Consider the following 22,608-nt stretch of genomic DNA (forward strand, 5'->3'; position numbering starts at 1 on the left):
GAAGCTATTACCTCCACCAATTCCTCAGCGGATGTTAGGAACATGATCTTTTCAATGCTGCTCCGCTGGCAACAAAGTCCTAGATATCTTGGCCTTGATGAGATCGTTATAAAGGATGGGCATGATCCCCCAGGACCCTGTGAACGGAGGACCCCTATGAGCAGATAAGCTGAACACTGTCCATGTAGGGCATGATGCAATTGCAGGTAGCTAGGGACTCCAAATTCTGATTGCACTTGCAGAAAGAAGCGCATGGTATTGTCGACATACATGTGACCCAGAGAATGAACCCCGCCTCACTCCAAAATTCCAAAATTAAGAATCAGGAGAACCCATTAGGTGAGAGAAATGAGGGTGATGCCACAATGGAAGGTCACATGGTCCATCTGTGAATGTATGGACTTGTTTGGTGGCTTTCCACACCTGTATCCCCAGTTTATGCATATACAAAATCTTGTCAACAGCATTAAGTCCAATGCGCCCCTCCACCAATGTACCGCTGATCTGTGTTTAAGTATAGCCAGGGGCTCCACTGCAAACAGCTGCAGGGACAGCACACTCTCCTGTTGCGTGCCCCGCATAAAAGCAAGAGAACACAATCCATTATAACCAGCACTTGAGCCCTGGGCTCATGATTTAAGATAAAATCCATTTGCAAAAATTGGGCCCAAAGCTGAATCTGTGCAAAATCTCCAATAAATAACACTATTCTACTGACTGAGGCCTTAGCTGTGTCTAGTGACGTCAAAGTCCAGTACTTCATAAGAAAGTTTTATTTCCTTTTTATGGAAGCTGAAGCACAGACATGGACAAAGTCCAGTAAGTGAGGGCGGGCTAGCACTCCTCTGTTCTCTTTTTACTGTCTGATAGGACAGGGGAGGGTATAGAGGACTGCTAGCCCACCCTCACTTACTGGACTTTGTTCATGCCTGTGCTTCAGCTTGGACAAAACAATCATTTTATAAGCCATGATTACTCTAAAAAGAAAATTACTTTTTCTTATGAAGCATATAAGAAAGGCTCATGTTTTGCCAAGATGTACAACATAAGTCTTTGTATCTGACAGTGCCCATTTAATCTCATGGCAGATGAAGGTCTTTTCTTTGGTAGGAAAGTTCTTTAGGCTGTAGCACCCCTTCCTAGCTAGTCTAGTCTACACTCCATAGGGGAGATTTATCAAAACCTGTGCAGAGGAAAAGTTGCCCAGTTGCCCATAGCAACCAATCAGCTCGCTTCTTTCATTTTTAACAAGGCCTCTGCAAAATAAAAGAAGCAATCTGATTGGTTGCTATGGGCAACTGGTCAACTTTTCCTCTGCACAGGTTTTGATAAATCTCCCCCCATGTGTGCTGTCGAGGGCAAAAGGGAAAACATGAATTACTCTTGCCGGTAATTGTTTTTCGTAAAACTAAAATCCCTAGCATATGCTTTACCACTTAAGGACACAGCCCATTTTGGCCTTTGGTGAAGAACATTATTTTTTTTTTATTATAATTTTTTTTTAATCAACTGTTGCCAGATTTGTAAATAACTTCTATTAAAATGTTTTTATCTTGCAGTACTTATCAGCTAAGTATACTACATAGGAAGTTGAGCTGTTCTTTTGTCTGACCACAGTGCTCTCTGCTGCCTTCTCTGTCTGTCAGGAACTGTCCAGAGTAGGAGAAAATCCCTATAACAAACCTCTACTGCTTCGGACAGTTCCTGACGTGGACAGAGGTGTCGGCAGAGAGCAATTTGGTCAGACTGAAAAGAACTACTAAACTTCCTCTGGAGCATACAGCAGCTTATAAGTACTGGAAGGATTAAGATTTTTATAATAGAAGTAATTTACAAATCTTTCAGACACCAGTTGATTAGAATTTTTTTTCCCACCAGAGTACCCCTTTAACCTCTTAAGGACCAATGACTTCCTGGCATGTCATGGCACCCTGGGCCTTAAGGACCAATGACGTCCCTCGCCGGGCAGAGATCGGAACCGGATGCCTGCTGAAATCCTTCAGCAGGCATCCAGGGCAAACGCCGAGGGGGGCCATGTAGGCCCCCATGTCGGCGATCGCCGCAAATCGCAAGGGAAATCGCCCTTGCGATCTGCGGCGATACCGGGCTGATCGCGTCTCTGGGACCCGACCGCCCGGTAATTTTGCATGATCCCGGCTGAGACCATGCTGAGACCATGCTGAAGACTAGGAGCGAGGTGGCAAGCCTGCCACCTCCTCCGATCCCCTGCAATTCTTTGGTTAGTTAACCGACCAATTGCAGGGGGGGGGGGGGGGGGGCACGGTTACTTCCTCCCGTCCTGCCCGGCCCCTGGAAGTCCGGGGAGGAAGACCGGAGGATGCGGCGGGGGAGTGCTGGGGACCGGCCCCGGTACTTACCTCGTCCCTGAAGACCCGGATCCCGGCGATGAAGATGGCGGCGGCGACAGGTGAGTGGAACTTCAGCCGCGGTCGGGCCCTTTACAGCAATGCACGTCGCCATAAAGTGACATGCATTGCTGTATTGGGACCCTGTATACTACAACTCCCAGCATGCACAGACAGCCCTTGGCGTCTGGGCATGCTGGGAGTTGTAGTTTTGCAACATCTGGAGGTCCACAGTTTGGAGACCACTGTGCCCTTCCAGATGTTGCAAAACTACACATCCTCAGCATTCCCTTACTGTCCAGGCATGCTGGGAGTTGTAGTTCTGTAACATCTGGCCCTTCAGATGTTGCAGAACTACAACTCCCAGCATGCCTGGACAGTTTGGGCATACTGGGAGTTGTAGTTTTGCAACATCTGGAAGGGCACTGATTGGGAACCAACCACTGTATTAGTGGTCTGCAAACTGTAGTCCTCCAGATGTTGCAAAACTACAACTCCAAGCATGCTGGGAGTTGTAGTTCGGCAACATCTGGCTCTAGAGATGTTGCCGAACTACTACTTCCAGCATGCCTGAGAATGTTTGGGAGTTGTGGTTTTGCAACAACTGGAGGCACACTTGTTGGGAAACATTGTCTTTTTGCGAACTCAATGTACAGGATACATTCACATGGGCAGGGGGCTTACAGTGAGTATCAGGCTGCAAATTTGCAATGCAGCAAATTTTGCGCGGCAGGTCAAACTCTCAGCGGGAAACTCGCTGTAATCCCCCACCCGTGTGACTGTACCCTAAAAACACTACACTACACTACACTAACACAAAATAAAATAAAAAGTAAAAAACACTACATATACACATACCCCTACACAGCCCCCCTCCCCAATAAAAATGAAAAACTTCTGGTACGCCACTGTTTTCAAAATGGAGCCTCCAGCTGTTGCAAAACGACTCCCAGTATTGCCGGGCAGCCGTTGACTGTCCAGTAGGGATTGACCGATATCGTTTTTTTAGGGCCGATACCGATAATCGGTGCAGGTTAGGGCCGATAGCCGATAATTTATACCGATATTCCGGTATAAGTTATCGGCTATTTAACCCCCCTGCGACACCGCTGCAGATAATTGATTTACAGCGGGCGCTTTAAATCAATGATCTGCAGTGGCTTTTGCGGGGCCATAGGCCGCCGCCGCCACCACCCGCTTCTCTCCCCTACCTGTCAGGGTGGTCCGGGCCATCCATCCATCGTTCATGTAGTGTCCGGGGGCGTTCCGGGTGGAGGGTGGTCCGGTCCGGGCTGTCCTTCTTCTCCGGCGGTCATCTTCTCCACTCCGGGCAGGCTCCGGCCTAGTACGCTGCATAGACGCCGCTGCGCAGTGACACACCTGACGTCACGGCGTAGAGGCGTCTATGCAGCGTACTAGGCCGGAGCCTGCCCGGAGTGGAGAAGAAGACAGTGGGAGAAGGACAGCCCGGACCGGTTCACTATTCACCCGGAACGCCCCCGGACACTACAGGAAGGAAGGATGGATGGCCCGGACCACCCCCATTACGGGTAAGTTTAATATTTTTATTGACTCGAAGGGTGGGGGAGGGGCCCGACCGGTATAGCGGTATGGGCAAAAATCCATACCGGTATACCGCCTAGCATCACGGTGGGGGGGTGCGACGAGGTGGGTTGGGGTGCGGTGCGGCGGGTTGAGGGTGCGGGGGGGGGGGGGGCGGGGCATTATCGGCTTATCGGCAAGATAATTGCCGATACCGATAATACCCAAAATCGTGATTATCGGCCGATAATATCGGCCATACCGTTAATCGGTCGATCCCTACTGTCCAGGCATGCTGGGAGTTTTGCAACAGCTGGAGGCACCCTGTTTGGAAATCACCGGCGTAGAATACCACTATGCAAATCCCTAATTCAGGCCTCAAATGCACATGGCCCTCTCACTTAGGAGCCCTGTCTTATTTCAAGGCAACAGTTTAGGGTCACATATGGGGTATCGCCGTACTCGGGAGAAATTGCCTAACAAATTTTGGGCGGCTTTTTCTCCTTTAACCCCTTATGAAAAGGTAAAGAGGTGGTCTACAGCAGCATGTTAGTGTAAAAAAATAAATTTTTTTACACTAACATGCTGGTGTTGCCCTATACTTTTCATTTTGACAAGAGGTAAAAGGGGAAAAAAGCCCTCCAAAATTTGTAATGCAATTTCTCCCGACTACGGAGATACCCCATATGTGGGCGCAAAGTGCTCTGGGGGCACACAACAAGGCCCAGAAGGGAGAGTGCACCATGTACATTTGAGGTGATTTGCACAGGGGTGGCTGATTGTTACAGCGGTTTGACAAACGCAAAAAAAAACAAAACCCCACATGTGACCCCATTTCGGAAACTACACCCCTCACGGAATGTAATGAGGGGTGCAGTGAGAATTTACACCCCACTGGTGTGGTGACAGATCTTTGGAACAGTGGGCTGTGCAAATAAAAAATTTTGTACAGCCCACTGTTCCAAAGATCTGACAGACACCAGTGGGGGGGGGGGGGGTAAATGCTCACTGTACCCCTTGTTACGTTCCTCAAGGGGTCTAGTTTCCAAAATGGTATGCCATGTAGATATTTTCTGCTGTCCTGGCACCATAGGGGCTTCCTAAATGCGACATGCCCCCGAGCAAAATTTGCTCTCAAAAAGCCAAATATGACTCCTTCTCTTCTGAGCATTGTAGTTCGCCCATAGTGCGCTTCAGGTCAACTTATGGGGTACCTCCATACCCAGAAGAGATGGGGTTACAAATTTTGGGGGGTATTTTCTGCTATTAACCCTTGAAAAAATGTGAAATTTGGGGGAGAAACACACATTTTAGTGAATTTTTTTTTTTTTACGTATGCAAAAGTCGTGAAACCCCTGTGGGGTATTAAGGCTCACTTAATTCCTTGTTACGTTCCTCAAGGGGTCTAGTTTCCAAAATGGTATGCCATGTGTTTTTTTTTTCCTGTTCTGGCACCATAGGGGCTTCCTAAATGCAACATGCCCCCCAAAAACCATTTCAGAAAAACGTACTCTCCAAAATCCCCTTGTCGCTCCTTCGCTTCTGAGCCCTCTACTGCTCCCGCCGAACAATTTACATAGACATGAGGTATGTGCTTACTCGAGACACATTGGGCTACAAATATAAGTATACATTTTCTCCTTTTACCTCTTGTAAAAATTCAAAAATTGGGTCTACAAGAACATGTGAGTGTAAAGATTGTGAATTTTCTCCTTCACTTTGCTGCTATTCCTGTGACCTAAAGGGTTAAAAGGCTGACTGAATGTCATTTTGAATACTTTGGGGGGTGCAGTTTTTATAATGGGGTCATTTGTGGGGTATTTCTAAGATGAAGACCCTTCAAATCCACTTCAAACCTGAACTGGTCCCTGAAAAATTGTGAGTTTGGAAATGTTGTGGAAAATTGGAAAATTGCTGCTGAACTTTGAAGCCCTCTGGTGTCTTCCAAAAGTAAAAACACGTAAATTTTATGATGCAAACATAAAGTGGACATATTGTATATGTGAATTAAAAAAAATGATTTGGAATATCCATTTTCCTTACAGAGTGCTTCAAAGTTAGAAAAATGCAAAATTTTCAATTTTTTCATCAAATTTTGGAATTTTTCCCTAACAAACTATGCAAGTATCGACAAAATTTTACCAATAACATAAAGTAGAATATGTCACGAAAAAACAATCTCGGAATCAGAATGATAGGTAAAAGCATTCCAGAGTTATTAATGTTTAAAGTAACAGTGGTCAGATGTTCAAAAAACGCTCTAGTCCTAAGGTGTAAAATGGCCTGGTCCTTAAGGGGTTAAAGGAAAACTGTCAGCCAGTTCACCCACACTAAACCCAATACAGAGGTCACTTACTTGTCACTTGTCCACTGGCCGCTGAGTTATTCCCTGGTAAAGTTCCGGGTAGCGAGGGACTACTGCATGCGCATTCACTCTGCACAGATCGGCTCTCCCGACGCACAGCTCTTACGTCATCGGGACATGAGAGCTGGGTAAAAAACTTCAGCGCATGTGCTCTGCCGACCTGGTGCTGCGCTCAGGGGGCATGTGAGTCCACGTCTCTAGTAAGTGGAGTTGAAGATAACCTTGATGCTAAGTAAGGGGGCTGGCTTAGTAGGCGGCAGAGACAGACGGCCAACGGGGGCCCAGCCTATCTTATTTATTTTATTTTTTCCTTCTTCCTCGCCTTCTAAAAAAAAAATCGTAATTTATATATTTTCATCCACTGAGCCATGTGAGGGCTTGTTTTTTTTGTGCAACAATTTGTACTTTGTAATGACATCACTCATTTTAACTTAAAATTTAGACAAACCCCCAAAAAATTGAAAAGAAAACTGAAAGTTTGCATATTTTGGATGGTTTCGTTTTCACACTGTACATGTTGTAAAAATATTGAATACCAAAGTCCTAAAAAAATACACCATACACTCCCATGTGCCCCAATGGCACCCATAGGGGAGTGTGTACTAATCCTGTCAAGGACAGGGGAACTCCATAAATGAATGTATACAGAGAAATTGGAGTTATAACACCACCTTAAGTATAAACGTATAAATCTTTATTGAAAATGTTTTACATAAAAAACATATAGATGCAAAAAAAGTGAAGTATTGCAATGGAAATCCAACACAAAAATATCTGGCGCAGAGTAAGAATAATACATACAAATGAGTACATAGAAATTGTCCTCACCCTATATATAGCAATCTATGGAATAATACAGTTTAGCCACTGTGGGCTATCTATACAAATGCTGCATAATAATGTATCAAGATTAGCTAGTAATATAGCCCAGAACTGGTATATAGCCAGGTCTGAGAGTGCATAGTGAAATACAATGATATTGGGGACAACATGTCTAAGTATTCAGTAAAAGTCAATGTGTAACCTACCCATGTGGGATAGCGAACTCTGCGACCGACCCCTACGATCGTTTCGGTTTCCCTTTTTCAAGAGGTACTTTGTAAAAATAACATGTTTTCTTTATTCTAGGAGTCAATAGGATTAAAGTGATACCCATGATTACATACATTTCTATTCATTTCTGACCCCCTATAACTCTCAAATTTTTCCAAATACATGGCTGTATGAGGGATAATTTCTTGTGCCATCTGTAGTTTTTTTTTTTTTTTGGCACGACTGTTACTTATATTTGATTGCATTTCTTTTTTTTTTTTTTTTGTGATGTGACAAAACAGCATTTTTGGCCTTTTTGCTTTTACGTTTATGCCATTCTCCGTACGGGATCGTTTAAATTATATTTGGCAATTCCAAATAAATATATATATATATATATATATATATATATATATATATATATATATATGGATAGATTATAGACACAAATGTTTTTAATGCTTTTTTTGGATAAAATAGTGGGGGGGATTGGACGATTTCCATTTTTATTGGAGATGGGGCGCTTTATAGCAACTTATAGCAATCATTGGATTGCTAATACTGTTCAGTGCTATGCATATAGTATACAAAAAAGCAATATAAGGACCAGCGATCAGAGTGCAATTTTAACAATGAAATTAATATGGCACATAAGAGTATAACTTACTCTACATTGGGGGGGGCTATAGTGTACACTCTAGTACCCCCCTGCAAGTAGGCGTTCTCACAACCACTCCAATGACTTACAGCTTATTCCACATATAAGTCCAGTTCCAGTGAGTGTAGAAACAGGATTTATTCCACTTAGTAAAAACAATAAAATGCCAATAGCCATGCTTTTATGGGGATATGGCAAAGTTCCCCTTACTCAGGCTCAGATAAATATTACAATATAACATATAAATAGACTTATGAGCCTCTTTGCTCCGTCCATCTAACGAGCACTGCGCAGTTCATAACTTCCGGGAATGCCGTTGCTGGGAAAAGTTTCGGCCTGCCAATAATAATATAATCACATCCAGTTCTCCACTAACTCCGCTGGTGTTGTAAATCACATCGTTATTGGATGGAAGCTATTGGATGGAATCTTCCGGAGGGAGAATGTTCTTCCGGTCTGTGGGAGTACCATAGTAATCAATGCCTTCCGTATTAGTAGCAGAATGTGTGTCAGTTACCGGAAGTCTCGGACGTAAAGTGCATATCAGGGAACGGAGGGGAATAGAATACGCAGGGCATCCCACAGATCTCCTGGAACGCATGATGCGTTCATGACTACAACCTTAATGATGTCTCACAATATAAGAAAATACAATGCTCGATATAGGGGCTGGAGTCTGGGCTAAATAATAAAAATGACCATTGGATTGCTAATACCCAGAAGGTGGAAAGCACAATCTTAAGATCTTAAAATAAAATAAAAAGTGAATCTCTTCTGCTGGTCTTTATGACCATTTAGTGGTGGTTGGTGCCCTCTTGTGGCCTATAATATTGTGCCTTGTGACCTCTGGGGGCACAATGTACAGCCTTAGCCTGTGCTATCTATCGCTTTTCGGCCTATTGGCTAAGATCAAGTGCAGCGTAGGTTCTTATCAGTTTAATATCTGATTCTTCCCCTGCATTTTTCAGTACGTGGGCCGATTTTGGAAGCTTGCTTCTGTCGCCCCATGCATTGACTGCTAGGGTGGTATCTTCGGGTACAGCACACACACAAAAAAAATCTGCTTATATAGGGGCCCCCTTCCGGTCTCCATCACCCTGTATGAGTCCTGATATGACACACTGCATTGAGTCAGTGGAGGTATGACTCTGGCATTCCTGCTTCGCCAAGTTTCTTTCTCTGTTGGAGGCATACGTGAATCACTGTGGCGGATCATGCCAGGGATTTCATGATTCCTTGGAAGTATGCCGGTTCCAATCAGGACTTTCTCCTCTACCACTGGTTGTCATGACTAGAGATGAGCCTTTTCCAGCCCACCGGAGCACCTGAAACTGAACTAATTAATGCAGGATAAGTTATCAACTGCTGAGCCGAGAAGTTCGTGACAAATCGAATTTATTGTAAGTTAGCTCATCTCTAGTCATGACATGTTTGCCGGGTCAGCAGGTGTTCTTGACGTGTACATACATTACCTCCTCCACAAGCTGCCACATCCGCAGCTGCTGTCCCGGATCACAATGTCCAGTGCGAGGTCTCTGGTGTCCTTGCGTGGCCATGGATTGCACCTGCTCTCATTGGGCCGGACAGTAGTCTTGTGGTTTTCTCTGCTGCCCGTCGCTTCTCCAAGGGCTGAAGTGTCTGCAGCTGAAGTTACGATACCTAACTGCTAGTGCGTGGTGTCAGGTGGAGTGACCTGGCGTGTCCTGTGGACCCTTTGCTGGGCAAAGTGGATACAATACTTGGCACCTAAACCTCCTCTGATCTCCCAGGGTGACAGGGATTCTATTCACGGCTTCTAGGTTTTGCTGCCTTTCCACGTGCATCATGGGGCCCAGTTATTGCTATCCAACTGTTTTCCCTTATCACCAGCACCTGGAGAGACACTCATTATGCCAGACTGTTGTCTACACAGTTTCTGCCGCTGTCGGTCTCCCATCTCTGGGCTGCCGCATGCAACTGTCTGAGGTTTCCTGCAGACACAAGGGTCTGCTGACAGTCAGCCAGTCTTCGTCTGCATTGTCTACTACACACCCGGGTCGCCCATGAGTTTGGCCACACTCCTGTGCCACACTGTCTGTGGGAGGTTTCGAAGGATTGTTCCTGTCAGCCGGGCGGTCGTCTCCGTAGTTTACTGCTACATCTGGTCACTGTGTGGTGGAAGTTCAGGTAACCCACTGCCTAGATGTAGTTCCGAGTGGGTCACCCCATGTTGCTCCCTGAGCCCTTTGCAATGAGTCACATGCTGGTTCGTGGGGTTTCCTAATTTATCAGGTCCCTCTCCACATGCCTGCCGCCCTCTTGGCTCAAGGCTGGTAGTCTACTTTTAGTGTGTGGTTCTGGATGCGGGACCCGGTGTGGCCATGGTCTCTATTGCAGGTAGCCAGACTGTGTCTGCATGGCTTTCTAATCCACCAGGTCACCTCCCCATTCCTACCTCTTCCGTGGCCACAGTCCGGTGACTCCTTCCATGTGAAGTTCCACAAAGTGTGCCCCTTTTCTACGAGATGCCATGTTGGTCTGCGAGGGGCATGGTGGTGACACACCATTAGGTGCTGTTTGTCTTGCATTCTGCTGGACTTTGGAATCTCTGCGGTTTCCGTTGTGTCTGACGTTTGGTTTCCCTCTACTATCGGGAGGTAACCATGTCTGTGTCCCTACGTATACTAGGTCCTCTGCACATGTAGAGTCCGCCCTTCCTTCTGCTCGGTGTAATGTACCTCGAGCCTTCCGGTGGTCTTGTTCTGCAATCCTGCGATGGTAGAGCACCTCTGTTCGGCATAGGCGTGCGCAGCCTATTGCATTAGAGTGTGCACCCTAAAGCACAAACTCACTCCGCGCATGTGTGTGTTTGTATGTGTGTATATGTATGTGTGTGTATATGTATGTGTGTGTATATGTATGTGTGTGTATATGTATGTATATATATATATATATATATATATATATATATATATGTATATATATATGTGTGTGTATATATATATATATATATATATATATATATGTGTATATGTGTGGATATACACACCAGGGATTTGGAATTTCTACCGCCCGACGCCCGGGACTAGCAGTTTTGGGCGCCGGGCAGGTGAATTTGTCCGGCCCTTAGCTCGGCTTCGGGCAAGCAGGGCCGGACCTGACAAGTGCGGCGGATCTGCAGTCTGTATGGAGCGGGCTGCCGACTACTGCCCGCTCCATACTCTGCCGCCTGTGTCCTCGGAAGCAGAGCAGGGGAGATGAGAAGCTGTGTATGTCTTCTCTCCCCTGCTCTTCAGACATGCGGGGGGAGATGATGGGGCGTGGCTTCTTGCTCCCCGTGCAGACCTGCGTCCTCTGCCTTCACTCCCCCCAGCTGTAGCTTCGGAGAGCTGAGGGGAGGAGGCGCGTCTGCACAGGGAGATGCTTGCGGCGCTCTGCAGTATGTATGGAGCAGGCTCAGGATTCCTGCCCGCTCCATACTCTGCAGCCCCCGGCTGTTCTCAGTAGCCGGGGGCCGCCGCTAATAGCCAGCATGCGGCGATCGCCGCGGCTGGCTATTAACCCTTTAGTTCGCCGCTGTCGAAGCTGACAGCGGCGTCTTAAGGGACATGTGAATGCTCCCTGGTGGGCTAGTGTGGTGGATCGCCCCCCCCGCAGCACGATCACAGGGGGGCCATCCACTATGGAGGTAGCCGGAGGACTTACCTCTGCTTCCTCCTGTCCCGCTCTGTCATTGATAGATCCTGGCTGGACCAGGCTCTATCAATGGATCACAGAGCACACAGAGTAATAGAGTTCAATAGAACTCTATTCATCTGTCTGAGGAATCTAATGATTCCTCAGAAGTCTAATAAAGCGTAAAATAAATAAATAAATAAAATAAAATAAAGTTTTAATAAAAGTTTGAAAGACACACATTGACCTAGTGGTCTTCAAACTGTGCCCCTCCAGATGTTACAAAACTACAATTCCCAGCATGCCAGGACAGCCGTTGGCTGTCCGGGCATGCTGGGAGTTGTAGTTTTGCAACATCTGGAGGGCCACAGTTTGAAGACCGCTGCATTAACCCCTTCCATGTTAAAAGTTCAAATCCCCCCCTTTTCCTATATAAAAACATGCAAACATAATAAAAATAAACATATTTGATATCGCTTCGTGCGTAATTGTACAACCTATGAAAATATAACATTATGTATCCCGTACGGTAAATGTAAAAAAAATACCAAACCACAGATTTGCAATTTTTATAATATCCCAGAAAAAAAAGTTAAAAAGCGATTAAAAAGTCAGATCAATACCAAGATGGTACCGATACAAAAAACAGATTATGGCGCAAAAAATGAGCCCTCATACAGCCTGGTATGCGGAAAAAAAATAAAGCTACAGGGGTTAAAAAATGGCAAATAAAATTTTTTGAAAGTCCTGAATTAGTAAAACATGATGTAAACTATACAAATCTGAAGTCCAGAAATTAGTAAAACATGACGTAAACGATACAAATCTGGTACCACTGTAATCAGGCGCCTAAAGTATAAAACTAACATGTTATCTCAACCACAAGGTAAATGGCGCAGAAAAGAAAACCACCAAATCTGCTAAATTATCTTTTACTATTTCAATTTCACTTCACCGATTATTATATATATATATATATATATATATATATATATATATATATAAATATAAATTTATATTTTTGGTTCGGAGAATGTTATTGAAAAATTTAAAAGTGTCATTATAGTAGTTATTTATGGCTATTATAGGGGGAGGAGGAAAAAAACGAGAGCGTAAAAGCGAAAATTGGCCCGGACAAGTGGATCGTCATGAGGGACAAGTAGATTTTGCTCCATTTTAGTCCCGTGGACAAGTAGTTTTTTATAAAATTTCCACACCCCTGTACACATACACACATACACATTGTGCACCCTAAAGCACAAACTCACTCCGCGCACGCGTGTGTAATATATATACACACACATATATACACACACACATATATATACACACACACACACACACACACACATATATACACATACACATATATACACACACACATATATATACACACACATATATACATACATACATACATACATACACACACACACACACACACTCTTGCTTGCATAGTGTAGGAGGATTGGATCCAGGGCCGGTTTTAGGCTTGGCATGGCCCTGGGCAAAATCAGAAGTGGGGTCCCAAAAGTTGTAATAGTGCACTAATCAGATTAGCACATTTTTGGTCACTTCAAATACCATAAATATCTAAAAAGAAAAAATGGTACCGATAAAAACTACAAATCACAGCGCTAAAAATGACCCTCATACATCCCCACATTCAGAAAAATAAAAGTGCTATAGGGATCAGAATAGTACAATTTTATATTTTTGTATTCACATTAGGTTGGCAGCATAGTTCCCCCACATTAGGTTGGCAGCATAGTTCCCACACATTAGGTTGGCAGTATAAATCTCCCACATTAGGATGGAAATATATTTCCCCCACATTAGGTTGGCAGTAGAGTTCCCCCACATTAGGTTGGCAGTAGAGTTCCCCCACATTAGGTTGGCAGTAGAGTACCCCCACATTAGGTTGGCAGTAGAGTACCCCCACATTAGGTTGGCAGTAGAGTTCCCCCACATTAGGTTGGCAGTAGAGTTCCCCCACATTAGGTGCAGTATAGTTATAATTGTAGGGAGGAGGGCAAGTCTAGAATTTACCATGAGGCTTACTGGACTAATTCTACCCCTGATCTTATATTTGCCATGGGGTTCAATGGGCGGAGCCAAAGGGTTGTCAAAATTAGGTTTTGCCTAGAGTGTCAAAAATCCATTCACCAGCCCTGACTAGACCTTCCACTTGTGTGTATGTTTGCTGGTGTTTATGGGGATTCATTTGTTGTGGATTTGAAAAAAAATTGTAAGTTGAATGGTAAAACTCATGTATTTCTTTACTTTGCAAACAGAAGAACGCTTTTACTATAAGATGGTGGCACAGAGGGGGGAATATTCCAAATTGAATTTTTTTTGCACCAGATTGGTTGAAAAAGTGGTTGGGGCCGGTTGGTTGGCGTTGGTGATGTCGGGGATGTCCGGTGGAGCTGGGGTTTAGTATTGAGAAAAAGAAAAAAGTCCTGCAGCAGCAGGCCGCGGCCGCAGTGATTAGGGTGTGCCTGTGCACACCCGGCACACCCTGTGCGCACGCCTATGCTGTTCTGGCAGGAGGCTGGTTAGAGTAACTTAGTCAGTTCAGGCCCCCCTCTGCCCCCAGGTGTTTTCCTGTGCAGGGTGGCTCAGGTGTCTGCTCTGTTGCCCGTGGGGGTGTTCCTCTCAACGCTGTTGGTTGCTGTGTGTATGTGCTTCTTAGTAGTCACTAATGCAATATAGTATCAACACGGGGCCTGCATAGAGCCAAATATTTCTGGAGAATTATAAACTAAGAAATCAACAACCATATCATGCTGAGTGCGGGGGGGGGGGGGGGGGGGGGAGAATCTCTTAATCCCTTTATCCCTTTAACATTTACCTTTTTAATATACATTAAAATCCACCAAAATAAACAATCAGTGCTCAAAATTCTAGCACCAACCAATAGTGCAATGCAGCTACCACATGTTCAGGTGGATTAAAAAAATTACTTAGACAAAGCTAATTCAAAGAAATATGTATCCTGACGCGTTTCTGCCACTGTAGTGTAGTGTCATCAGGGGGATTAGATTGTGGTATATTACACAAATTATGTCAAATCCATGCAAAGTGATAAGCTGCAAAAATATAAATGCAGTATACGGAGACCAAATGTATATTATTGCAATATTTGGGGTGACACCCGATACATAGTGTCTACCCCTTTAAATATAAGGCAGCAGCGCTACTGGAACGGAGTACAGTCCTCAAGGTAACCTAGAAAATAAAACACATAAGCACACAGGGTTTCAGTTTACACTCCTCCATATGGTTATAATAGCATATTTGCAGCCTCCATTAGACAGCTGTCACGTCACTCATATGCCCAAATATTGTTCATGGGTACCTTGAGAAAAAAACACATATGGACTCCCAATAAGCATTTTGCAATTCCTGACACCTGAAAAGCAATATGATGCATACAGCATCCGCTTGTGTACTCACTATCCTGCCGCCTATTGTCCGGTATGGTGCTCAGTGTGTGCGCTGTTAGAGTGGCGGGGAGCCGCCTCGTCCTGGCGGCTACTAGGCGCTCACTAGGAAGCACGCCGGCATCTGATGTCATATGTTACCGCCGGAGCGCTACATCATCGCGTCCCGCCCCACTCTGACATCTACAGAGGGCACCGCTCTATATGACTGTAGCGTCCTTAGTAAAGGCAGAAGTTCATGAAATAAAGGCATTTCGCTTAGTATTCTCAGAGGTACATCTCAAACTTGGTAACTAACACCATGTGGGTGGTAGCCCTACTCCTTCAACACAAGCTAATAAGCACATACCCTTGGACTTAATTGGGGCACAGGGTCCTGTGATCTTTCATGCGGAGGTCCTTCCCCACTCCCCCCTTCCTTGTCAAATAAAAACAAAATTATTTAGGTATGAAAGCTAACAAACTAATTTTTCTCAATGAGTTTGAGACATGGTCCTAGTGGACAGTGAGTACACAAGCGGATGCTGCATCATATTGCTTTTCAGGTGTCAGGAATTGCAAAATGCTTATTGGGACTCCATATGTGTTTTTTTTTTCTCTAGGTACCCAGGAACAATATTTGGGCATGTGAGTGACGTGACAGCTGTCTAATGGAGGCTGCAAATATGCTATTACAACTATATGGAGGAGTTTAAACTGAAACCCTGTGTGCATATGTGTTTTATTTTCTAGGTTACCTTGAGGACTGCACTCAGTTCCAGTAGCGCTGCTGCCTCATATTTAAAGGCGTAGACACTATGTATCGGATGTCATCCCAAATATTGCAATAATATACATTTTGGTCTCTGTATACTGCATTTTTATTTCGCAGCTTCACTTTGCATGGATTTGAAATAAATAGTCTAATATACCACAATCTAATTCCCCTGATGACGCTACATTACAGTGGCAGAAACGCGTCGGGATACATATTTCTTTGAATTAGCTTTGTCTAAATAAGTTTGTAAATCCACATGAACATGTGGTAGCTGCATTGCACTATTGGTTGGTGCTCGAATTTTGAGCAGTGATGGTTTATTTTGGTGGATTTTAATGTATATTATTAAAAGGTAAATTTTAAAGGGATTTCTGCCCCCACTCAGCATGATATGGTTGTTGATTTCTTAGTTTGCATGTGCTTCTTACTCTCATTTGTAGGCATTTCTTGATTTCCTTGCCCAGCACCGGTTTCCAGGATTCCAATCCCTTCATAATCTCTGTATGTTGTCGTAGGGTTCCTAGGGGACTTCATAGGACGGCATTTCCCTTCTTCAACAGTGCCTTGCGCACTTTTCTATCCCCCTAACCACTGTCTGTTGTTTGGGTTCTGCCAATGTTCTCCTCATCCCTTGGCGCAATCTCCCTGGGATTTATCCTTCCTTGATGGTGTCAATTGTGTGAAACTGACACCACAGTCTTCTAGAGTGACCTACCGGTGCCCCGCTCTGCTGGGTTCCCTTTTTTTTTTTTTATATTTGCCATGTTCTCTTGAATCGGTCAACTCTGGATGTTTTCTCTTATTGTGTCCTTTTCCATTTTGGTTTCCCATCCGGGCTCGCCCTCTGTCTGGTTCTGTGTTCCTTGAGGTTGATTTTCTACTCCCTCCCGAGATGTTTTCGGCCGGGCTGGCTTCCTAGTCGACCTTTTTCTGGTCTCTATATGGACCATAGATTTAGTCTCTGCATGAGACGGTCCCTTTCCTTGGCATCCCAGCCCATCTCCAGGGATGGGGGGATCTTCCAGGAGCTCAGTTCCTGAGCCTCGGTTTTCTCTGGCCCTGGGGTCTTGTCCGCGGGCCCTACAGACGAGAGGGTTAGGTCTCTGACTTTCCCTTTCTCTAGTGGTCATTGTTTCCACCCTAGGGGACTGCTTTGGGATATCCCATCAGTAAGGTGTCCCCCAATGAAGAGCGACCCAGAAAAGGTGTTTTTTTTTTTTTTTTTTTCTACTCAACGTAAAATCTTTCTCGGAGCCATCATTGGGGGACACTGCACCCACCCATATCTTCCTCTTTTGGTCCGGGTGATTTTTCCAGGATTCTTTTACGGGGTCCTTCAGACTTCTGTCTTGGTTGGCTTCTCCTACTGCTTTGTGACAAAACTGATTACTTCACTTCCAGTGGGCGGGTATATCCTGCCAAGGAGGAGCCGACTTTTTTTTTTTCTTCCTAGTGTCATTGCCTCCTAGTGGCAAGAGCATATACCCATCAGTAAGGTGTTCCCCCAATGAGGGCTACGAGAGAGATTTTACGGCGAGTACAAAAAAAATCTCCTTTTCTCCAGTACCAACTGTTAATAGCCATATGACCAAAGTACTCAACTTCTGTGTGTAAAATGTGGTATGAATGTGGCATATTCAGTCTGTAGTCTGGTATGCAGTCCCACTTTCTTGCCTGTTCACTCCTGATCTCTTGCCAGGGTTCTATCCATTTCTGTAGTGATTTGGTCCCTTTTCTTACACACACTGATTACCTGGTTTCAAATGAAAATGTCCAAGTGGTGGCGTGTAAATATAGGCGCAAATGAGAGTAATCTCTGGGAGAGCAAACTTAAGTCAGATTTTCCTTAGTGCAGGCTGTGGAGTTTGTGAAAATTAAGGCTTCAGAATATTAAATGACATATTAGCAATGTAAAGTGAGTTTATGAAATACATACCGTATTTATCGGCGTATAACACGCACTTTTTAGGCTAAAATTTTTAGCCTAAAGTCTGTGTGCGTGTTATACGCCGATACACCCCCAGGAAAGGCAGGGGGAGAGAGGCCGTCGCTGCCCGCTTCTCTCCCCCTGCCTTTCCTGCGGTCTAGAGCGCTGCTGTCGGCTCTTCTCACCCCCTGGTTATCGGCGCCGCTGCCCGTTCTGTCCCCCTGACTATCGGTGTCGTGCGTCCCCAGCGTCGTTGCTATGCACGGCGCGGCGCTGACGTCATGCGCCGCGCCGTTCAGCGCATAGCAATGACGCCGGGGACGCACGACGGAGGCCTGGAGCAGCGCGGACCCGACTCAGGTAATTATGCCACCGGGGATGGGGGGGAGGCAGCGGCGCCGGCAATGGGTGCCGCTGCCCCGTTCTGTCCCCCTGACTATCGGTGCCGGCGCCGATAGCCAGGGAGAGAGAAGCGGCGCCGACAGCCAGGGGGAGAGAAGGGGCAGCGGCACCCATTGCCGGCACCGCTGCCTCCCCCCCATCCCCGGTGGCATAATTACCTGAGTCGGGTCCGCGCTGCTCCAGGCCTCCGTCGTGCGTCCCCGGCGTCATTGCTATGCGCTGAACGGCGCGGCGCATGACGTCAGCGCCGCGCCGTGCATAGCAACGACGCTGGGGACGCACGACACCGATAGTCAGGGGGACAGAACGGGCAGCGGCGCCGATAACCAGGGGGTGAAAAGGGCCGACAGCAGCGCTCTAGACCCCAGGAAAGGCAGGGGGAGAGAAGCGGGCAGCGACGGCCTCTCTCCCCCTGCCTTTCCTGGGGGTATATCAGGGTATACACGCGCACACACGCACCCTCATTTTATCATGGATATTTGGGTAAAAAACATTTTTTACCCAAATATCCTTGGTAAAATGAGGGTGCGTGTTATAGGCCGGTGCGTGGTATACCCTGATAAATACGGTAGCTTGTTGAATATTTGCTTCCATAATGTACACTAACATGAGCCATTTATGAAGTAGTTGAAATCAGAACTGGTGTTTGGCTTACAGAATTTACTTGTTTGTACAAATCCAGCATTGTGGTTTTTCCATATATCTATATTCATAATGTTTAATAACACTTTTCAGGAAACAGGAAGAACTTGTACAGCAGGTGAGGAAAAAGTTGGAAGAAGCTCTTATGGCGGACATGCTAGCTCATGTTGAGGAAATATCAAAGGATGGAGGTGCCCCACTTGATAAAGATCTTGATGAGGATGAAGAGGAGGAGGATGATGTCCGTGGGCAGGAAGCAGATGATGTATAATTCCTAGGTCTTTATAATTCTGTCTGCTTCTTCCAGTATGTAAAGATTTGTGGCAAATTAGTTTTCCCCTTGGGCATCAGGCCTGGTGCAGGACCAGTTACTCTTACAACTACACAAACCCTGCAACAAATATACGAAGAGGAGATTTAGACTTGGAACTGCCTTCCTTCCAAACTTTAGTCACTACACTCTTTCTTGCCAGTTATTTTTATCATATTTATTTTTGCGTGTAGTCAAAGTACATTTGGGAAGCCAAGGATACACGTGCTGCTGTTGCAGTGTGTTGTATTTCTTTTTTTATATATATATTCTTCTTTGTACATTACCGTACATAGCTTCTTTCTTTCAGAAACAGTACCACACCTGTCTTTATTTGTATTTGGTATTTCAGCTCAGCTACATTAAAGTGAATAGGGCAGAGCTGTTCTACTATATGCAAAACAGTGAAGAGTAACGGCTCACTGCTGGTTGTGAGGCAGAATCCGGTAGCATACAACAGGTAAAGTGAGATATCCAGCCCCCAGAATCCTTTTTAAAGCCAACAGTAATTTGAGCAGTATTTTGAGTAAAATGCACAAACATGAGCATAAACAAAGCAGGAAACTGTGTAAGCGTTACATGTTTCGGGTCTCTCCCTTAACCATAAGCAAGCTAAGGACAGGCATGTTTGTAATCTATACACTTCCCACTTACAAGAAAAAAAAATTGCACTATGCGACCTTGTATTTTAAGAAATACCTGTCCTGATAGAATTAGCCTTTAAATGGAAGCATTAATATATATAAATAACAGTTAAGTGACCTCGTAAATACATTGTCATACTTATGCTGATCAGATAGGTGTTAGTTTTCTTTTGTTGTTGTCCCTTACTGCTTTCTAGTCAATTTACATGCCCAGACATGTATCACAATTAAATATATTCTCCCCTGTGCCTTTGAACTGAAAACAATAAACGTTCATTGTAAATGCTATTGACTTAGTTGTAAGCTCTGTTCACGACTAGTCTGTTATCCCTTGAAGACATTTTGCCTGTCTGTTACATTGCTTGTACATCCACATTAAGATTCTGAAAATCCAGTTCAATAACGTAAGTACTGCTGATTGATCAAATGTGCTGTACATGAATCAAACAGTCTCTGTAATGCTCATGAGAAGAGTCCCTGATGTAATGTTCTTATTTTTTATTTCCTGAAGGAAAACTGTCAGAATAGTCACCAGCACATACCAGTGGTAGTGCGGGTGACGCGAAGAAAAACTGTGCTTACAATGCCTGGAACCGGTGCTCCGTTTGTCTAATATCTCCTTCTTTCTGAATATGCAAATTAAGTGGCACGGGTGGGGTTACGATCCAGCCTTCAGGCACTGTGACGTCAGCGCTGTTTCTTCGGCTCTCGGACCAGCTAATCATTATGTCATTATTCACTGCCTCCCTCCGCCTCTCCCCTTTTTCCCTGCTCTGTAATCGTGTTTACGGAGCATGCGCAGCTTCCTGGCTACACCCGGAAGTGGAAGCGGAAGCATGGTTATGAAGCCGCTTCCAAGTGTAGCCAGGAAGCTGCACACGTGCAGTAAACTCTATTAGGGCGGCGAGAGGCGGAGGGAGGCAGTGAATAATAATTTGCCGGGCCGAGAGCCAAAGAAACAGCGCTGATGTCACAGTGCCCGAAGGCCGGATTGTAACCCCGCCCGTGCCACTTACTGCAAATTTGCATATTCATAAATGAGGGGATATCAGATTAACAGCGCAATGGATCCAGGCATTGTAAGCATCGTTTTTCTCAGCGTCGCCCGCACAACCAGGCCGTACCACTGGTTCTTGCAGATGACTATTCTGACAGTTTTCCTTTAACTAAATATTCATTGGGTTGTGAAGCAAGTGGAAAGTAAGTTTGGACATCCTGTAGCAAGGCAGACTTCACACATGCATTATAGCTTATTTAGAGGGTAGCTGTGTGAACCTTAACTGATAAGGTCACAGAGAAAGTGACTTTGTAGCCTGTAGCATCCATTGTTCAGCCTTTATTTTTAAAACCTTATTTAAAAGACAAAACAGGAATTCAGTGTTGATAGATGAGGTCCTGCTTAAAGGTGTATTTAATTCAATATTATACTACAGTCTACTCCCCTCGTCTATTTTAGCGCTTTTGTACCCAGATGACGCCCTGTCCCAACTCTGCTAATGAACCAAAACCACTGCACCCTTAGTAAACAATCACAGAACATCTTGCATACTCTGTGTAAAGTCAAATACAGTCCATAAGAAAAAAACAAGCTAAAACATAACCCTAAAATATTCACTTCTAGGACAAACAAATATCAAGAGAATTGAGTGCTTGTAGACTGTAGTGCAATAGGGTGTACCAAGGACAGAATTGGGTCCCTAGCACCAATTGTCATGTACCTTCTCGAACCTAATTAGGAATTCCTTTTTGGACCATTTCTTATAATGTGACTCAACTGCACAAACATTCTAGAAGTGACTATTTAAAAAAGTATAAAAGAATGTTTAAAATTGTTCTTTTCTGACAGCACATTGACTGGCACAGTGAATTTGAAACGTCAGCAGAACAAGGAAAGTGCATCATATGGGTAAATTTACAGAAGTGGTGGACTGGGCAATTGGAATATGGTTTAGTTTTATTAATTTACTGCCTTAGCAGACTATAGAATGTTTTGAAATACCCCCTTTGACCTTTTAGCTGAAATATTATTTGGAAAATGTTTAATAGGCCACTTAGAAATATCTTGTTCGCACATGAAATATAAAGTATCTAGAAGTCCTCCAGAAAAAAAAAGAAAATGTTGACCTATGTGATGCAAATATAAATCTTTCTCTCTCCCGTTTATGTAGTATACTACATTTGTGGTATCGTAGATTAATATAAAAATCCTATCTAGTTACTAAAAGACAGCGTAGGCCAGCTAAGAATCTGTTGCTCCCAACATTTGTTATACAAGTCTAGATATTTATGTGTATATGAAGCAGGAGGATTTAGGGAGAAATTACAGCACAGACTATAAAGCAACACATAGGTACTGGAAGCTATAAAGGAGTTTCTTGTGCAGAAATAACATATGATATGCATGTTTAAACCATGCACATTGTTCCTAGTGTTTCCATAAGTGAATATGTAGAAAGATGTTAATGGCTTTATAGCTTGTAATTTGTCATCATAGGATTCTATTGTATAATGCAGTGTTGTTTTGTGTAGTATTTGTTAAAAAAAAATATTCCTGCTTTGTTCACTACACGGTTTCTTTTTGTATGAGTAAATATTAAACATTTGTACAAAGCTATAAATGCTTGTTCATTTGTGTGTGTGTGTGTATATATGTATGTGAATATACAGGTGATAGAAAAATTTGAATATTGTGCAAAAGTTAATTTATTTCAGTAATGCAACTTAACCCCTTAAGGACCCATCCGATTTTCACCTTAAAAGGGTAGTCCAGTGGTGAAAAACGTATCCCCTATCCTAAGGATAGGGGATAAGTTTGAGATCGCGGGGGGTCAGACTGCTTGGGCCCCCTGCGTTCTCTCTGTAC

At 44.5% G+C, this 22,608-nt stretch overlaps 1 protein-coding gene and 1 pseudogene across 4 annotated transcripts in view; both read left to right on the forward strand.

Annotated features, from left to right (window-relative positions):
• Positions 1 to 22,001, forward strand: part of MBD3 (methyl-CpG binding domain protein 3) — a 106,758-nt gene extending 84,757 nt beyond the window's left edge. For all 4 annotated transcript variants that reach the window (XM_056572526.1, XM_056572516.1, XM_056572540.1 and 1 more), the window contains one exon: positions 18,885 to 22,001. In XM_056572526.1, coding sequence (XP_056428501.1) covers positions 18,885 to 19,062 — 178 coding nt within the window. In that variant the 3' untranslated portion in view covers positions 19,063 to 22,001. The remainder of the gene's footprint in view (positions 1 to 18,884) is intronic.
• Positions 8,847 to 9,015, forward strand: LOC130342087 (U2 spliceosomal RNA; annotated as a pseudogene).
• Positions 22,002 to 22,608: the final 607 nt, after the last annotated feature.

This window comes from Hyla sarda, chromosome 1 (assembly GCF_029499605.1).
Source record: "Hyla sarda isolate aHylSar1 chromosome 1, aHylSar1.hap1, whole genome shotgun sequence".
NCBI classification, from domain to species: Eukaryota; Metazoa; Chordata; class Amphibia; order Anura; family Hylidae; genus Hyla; species Hyla sarda.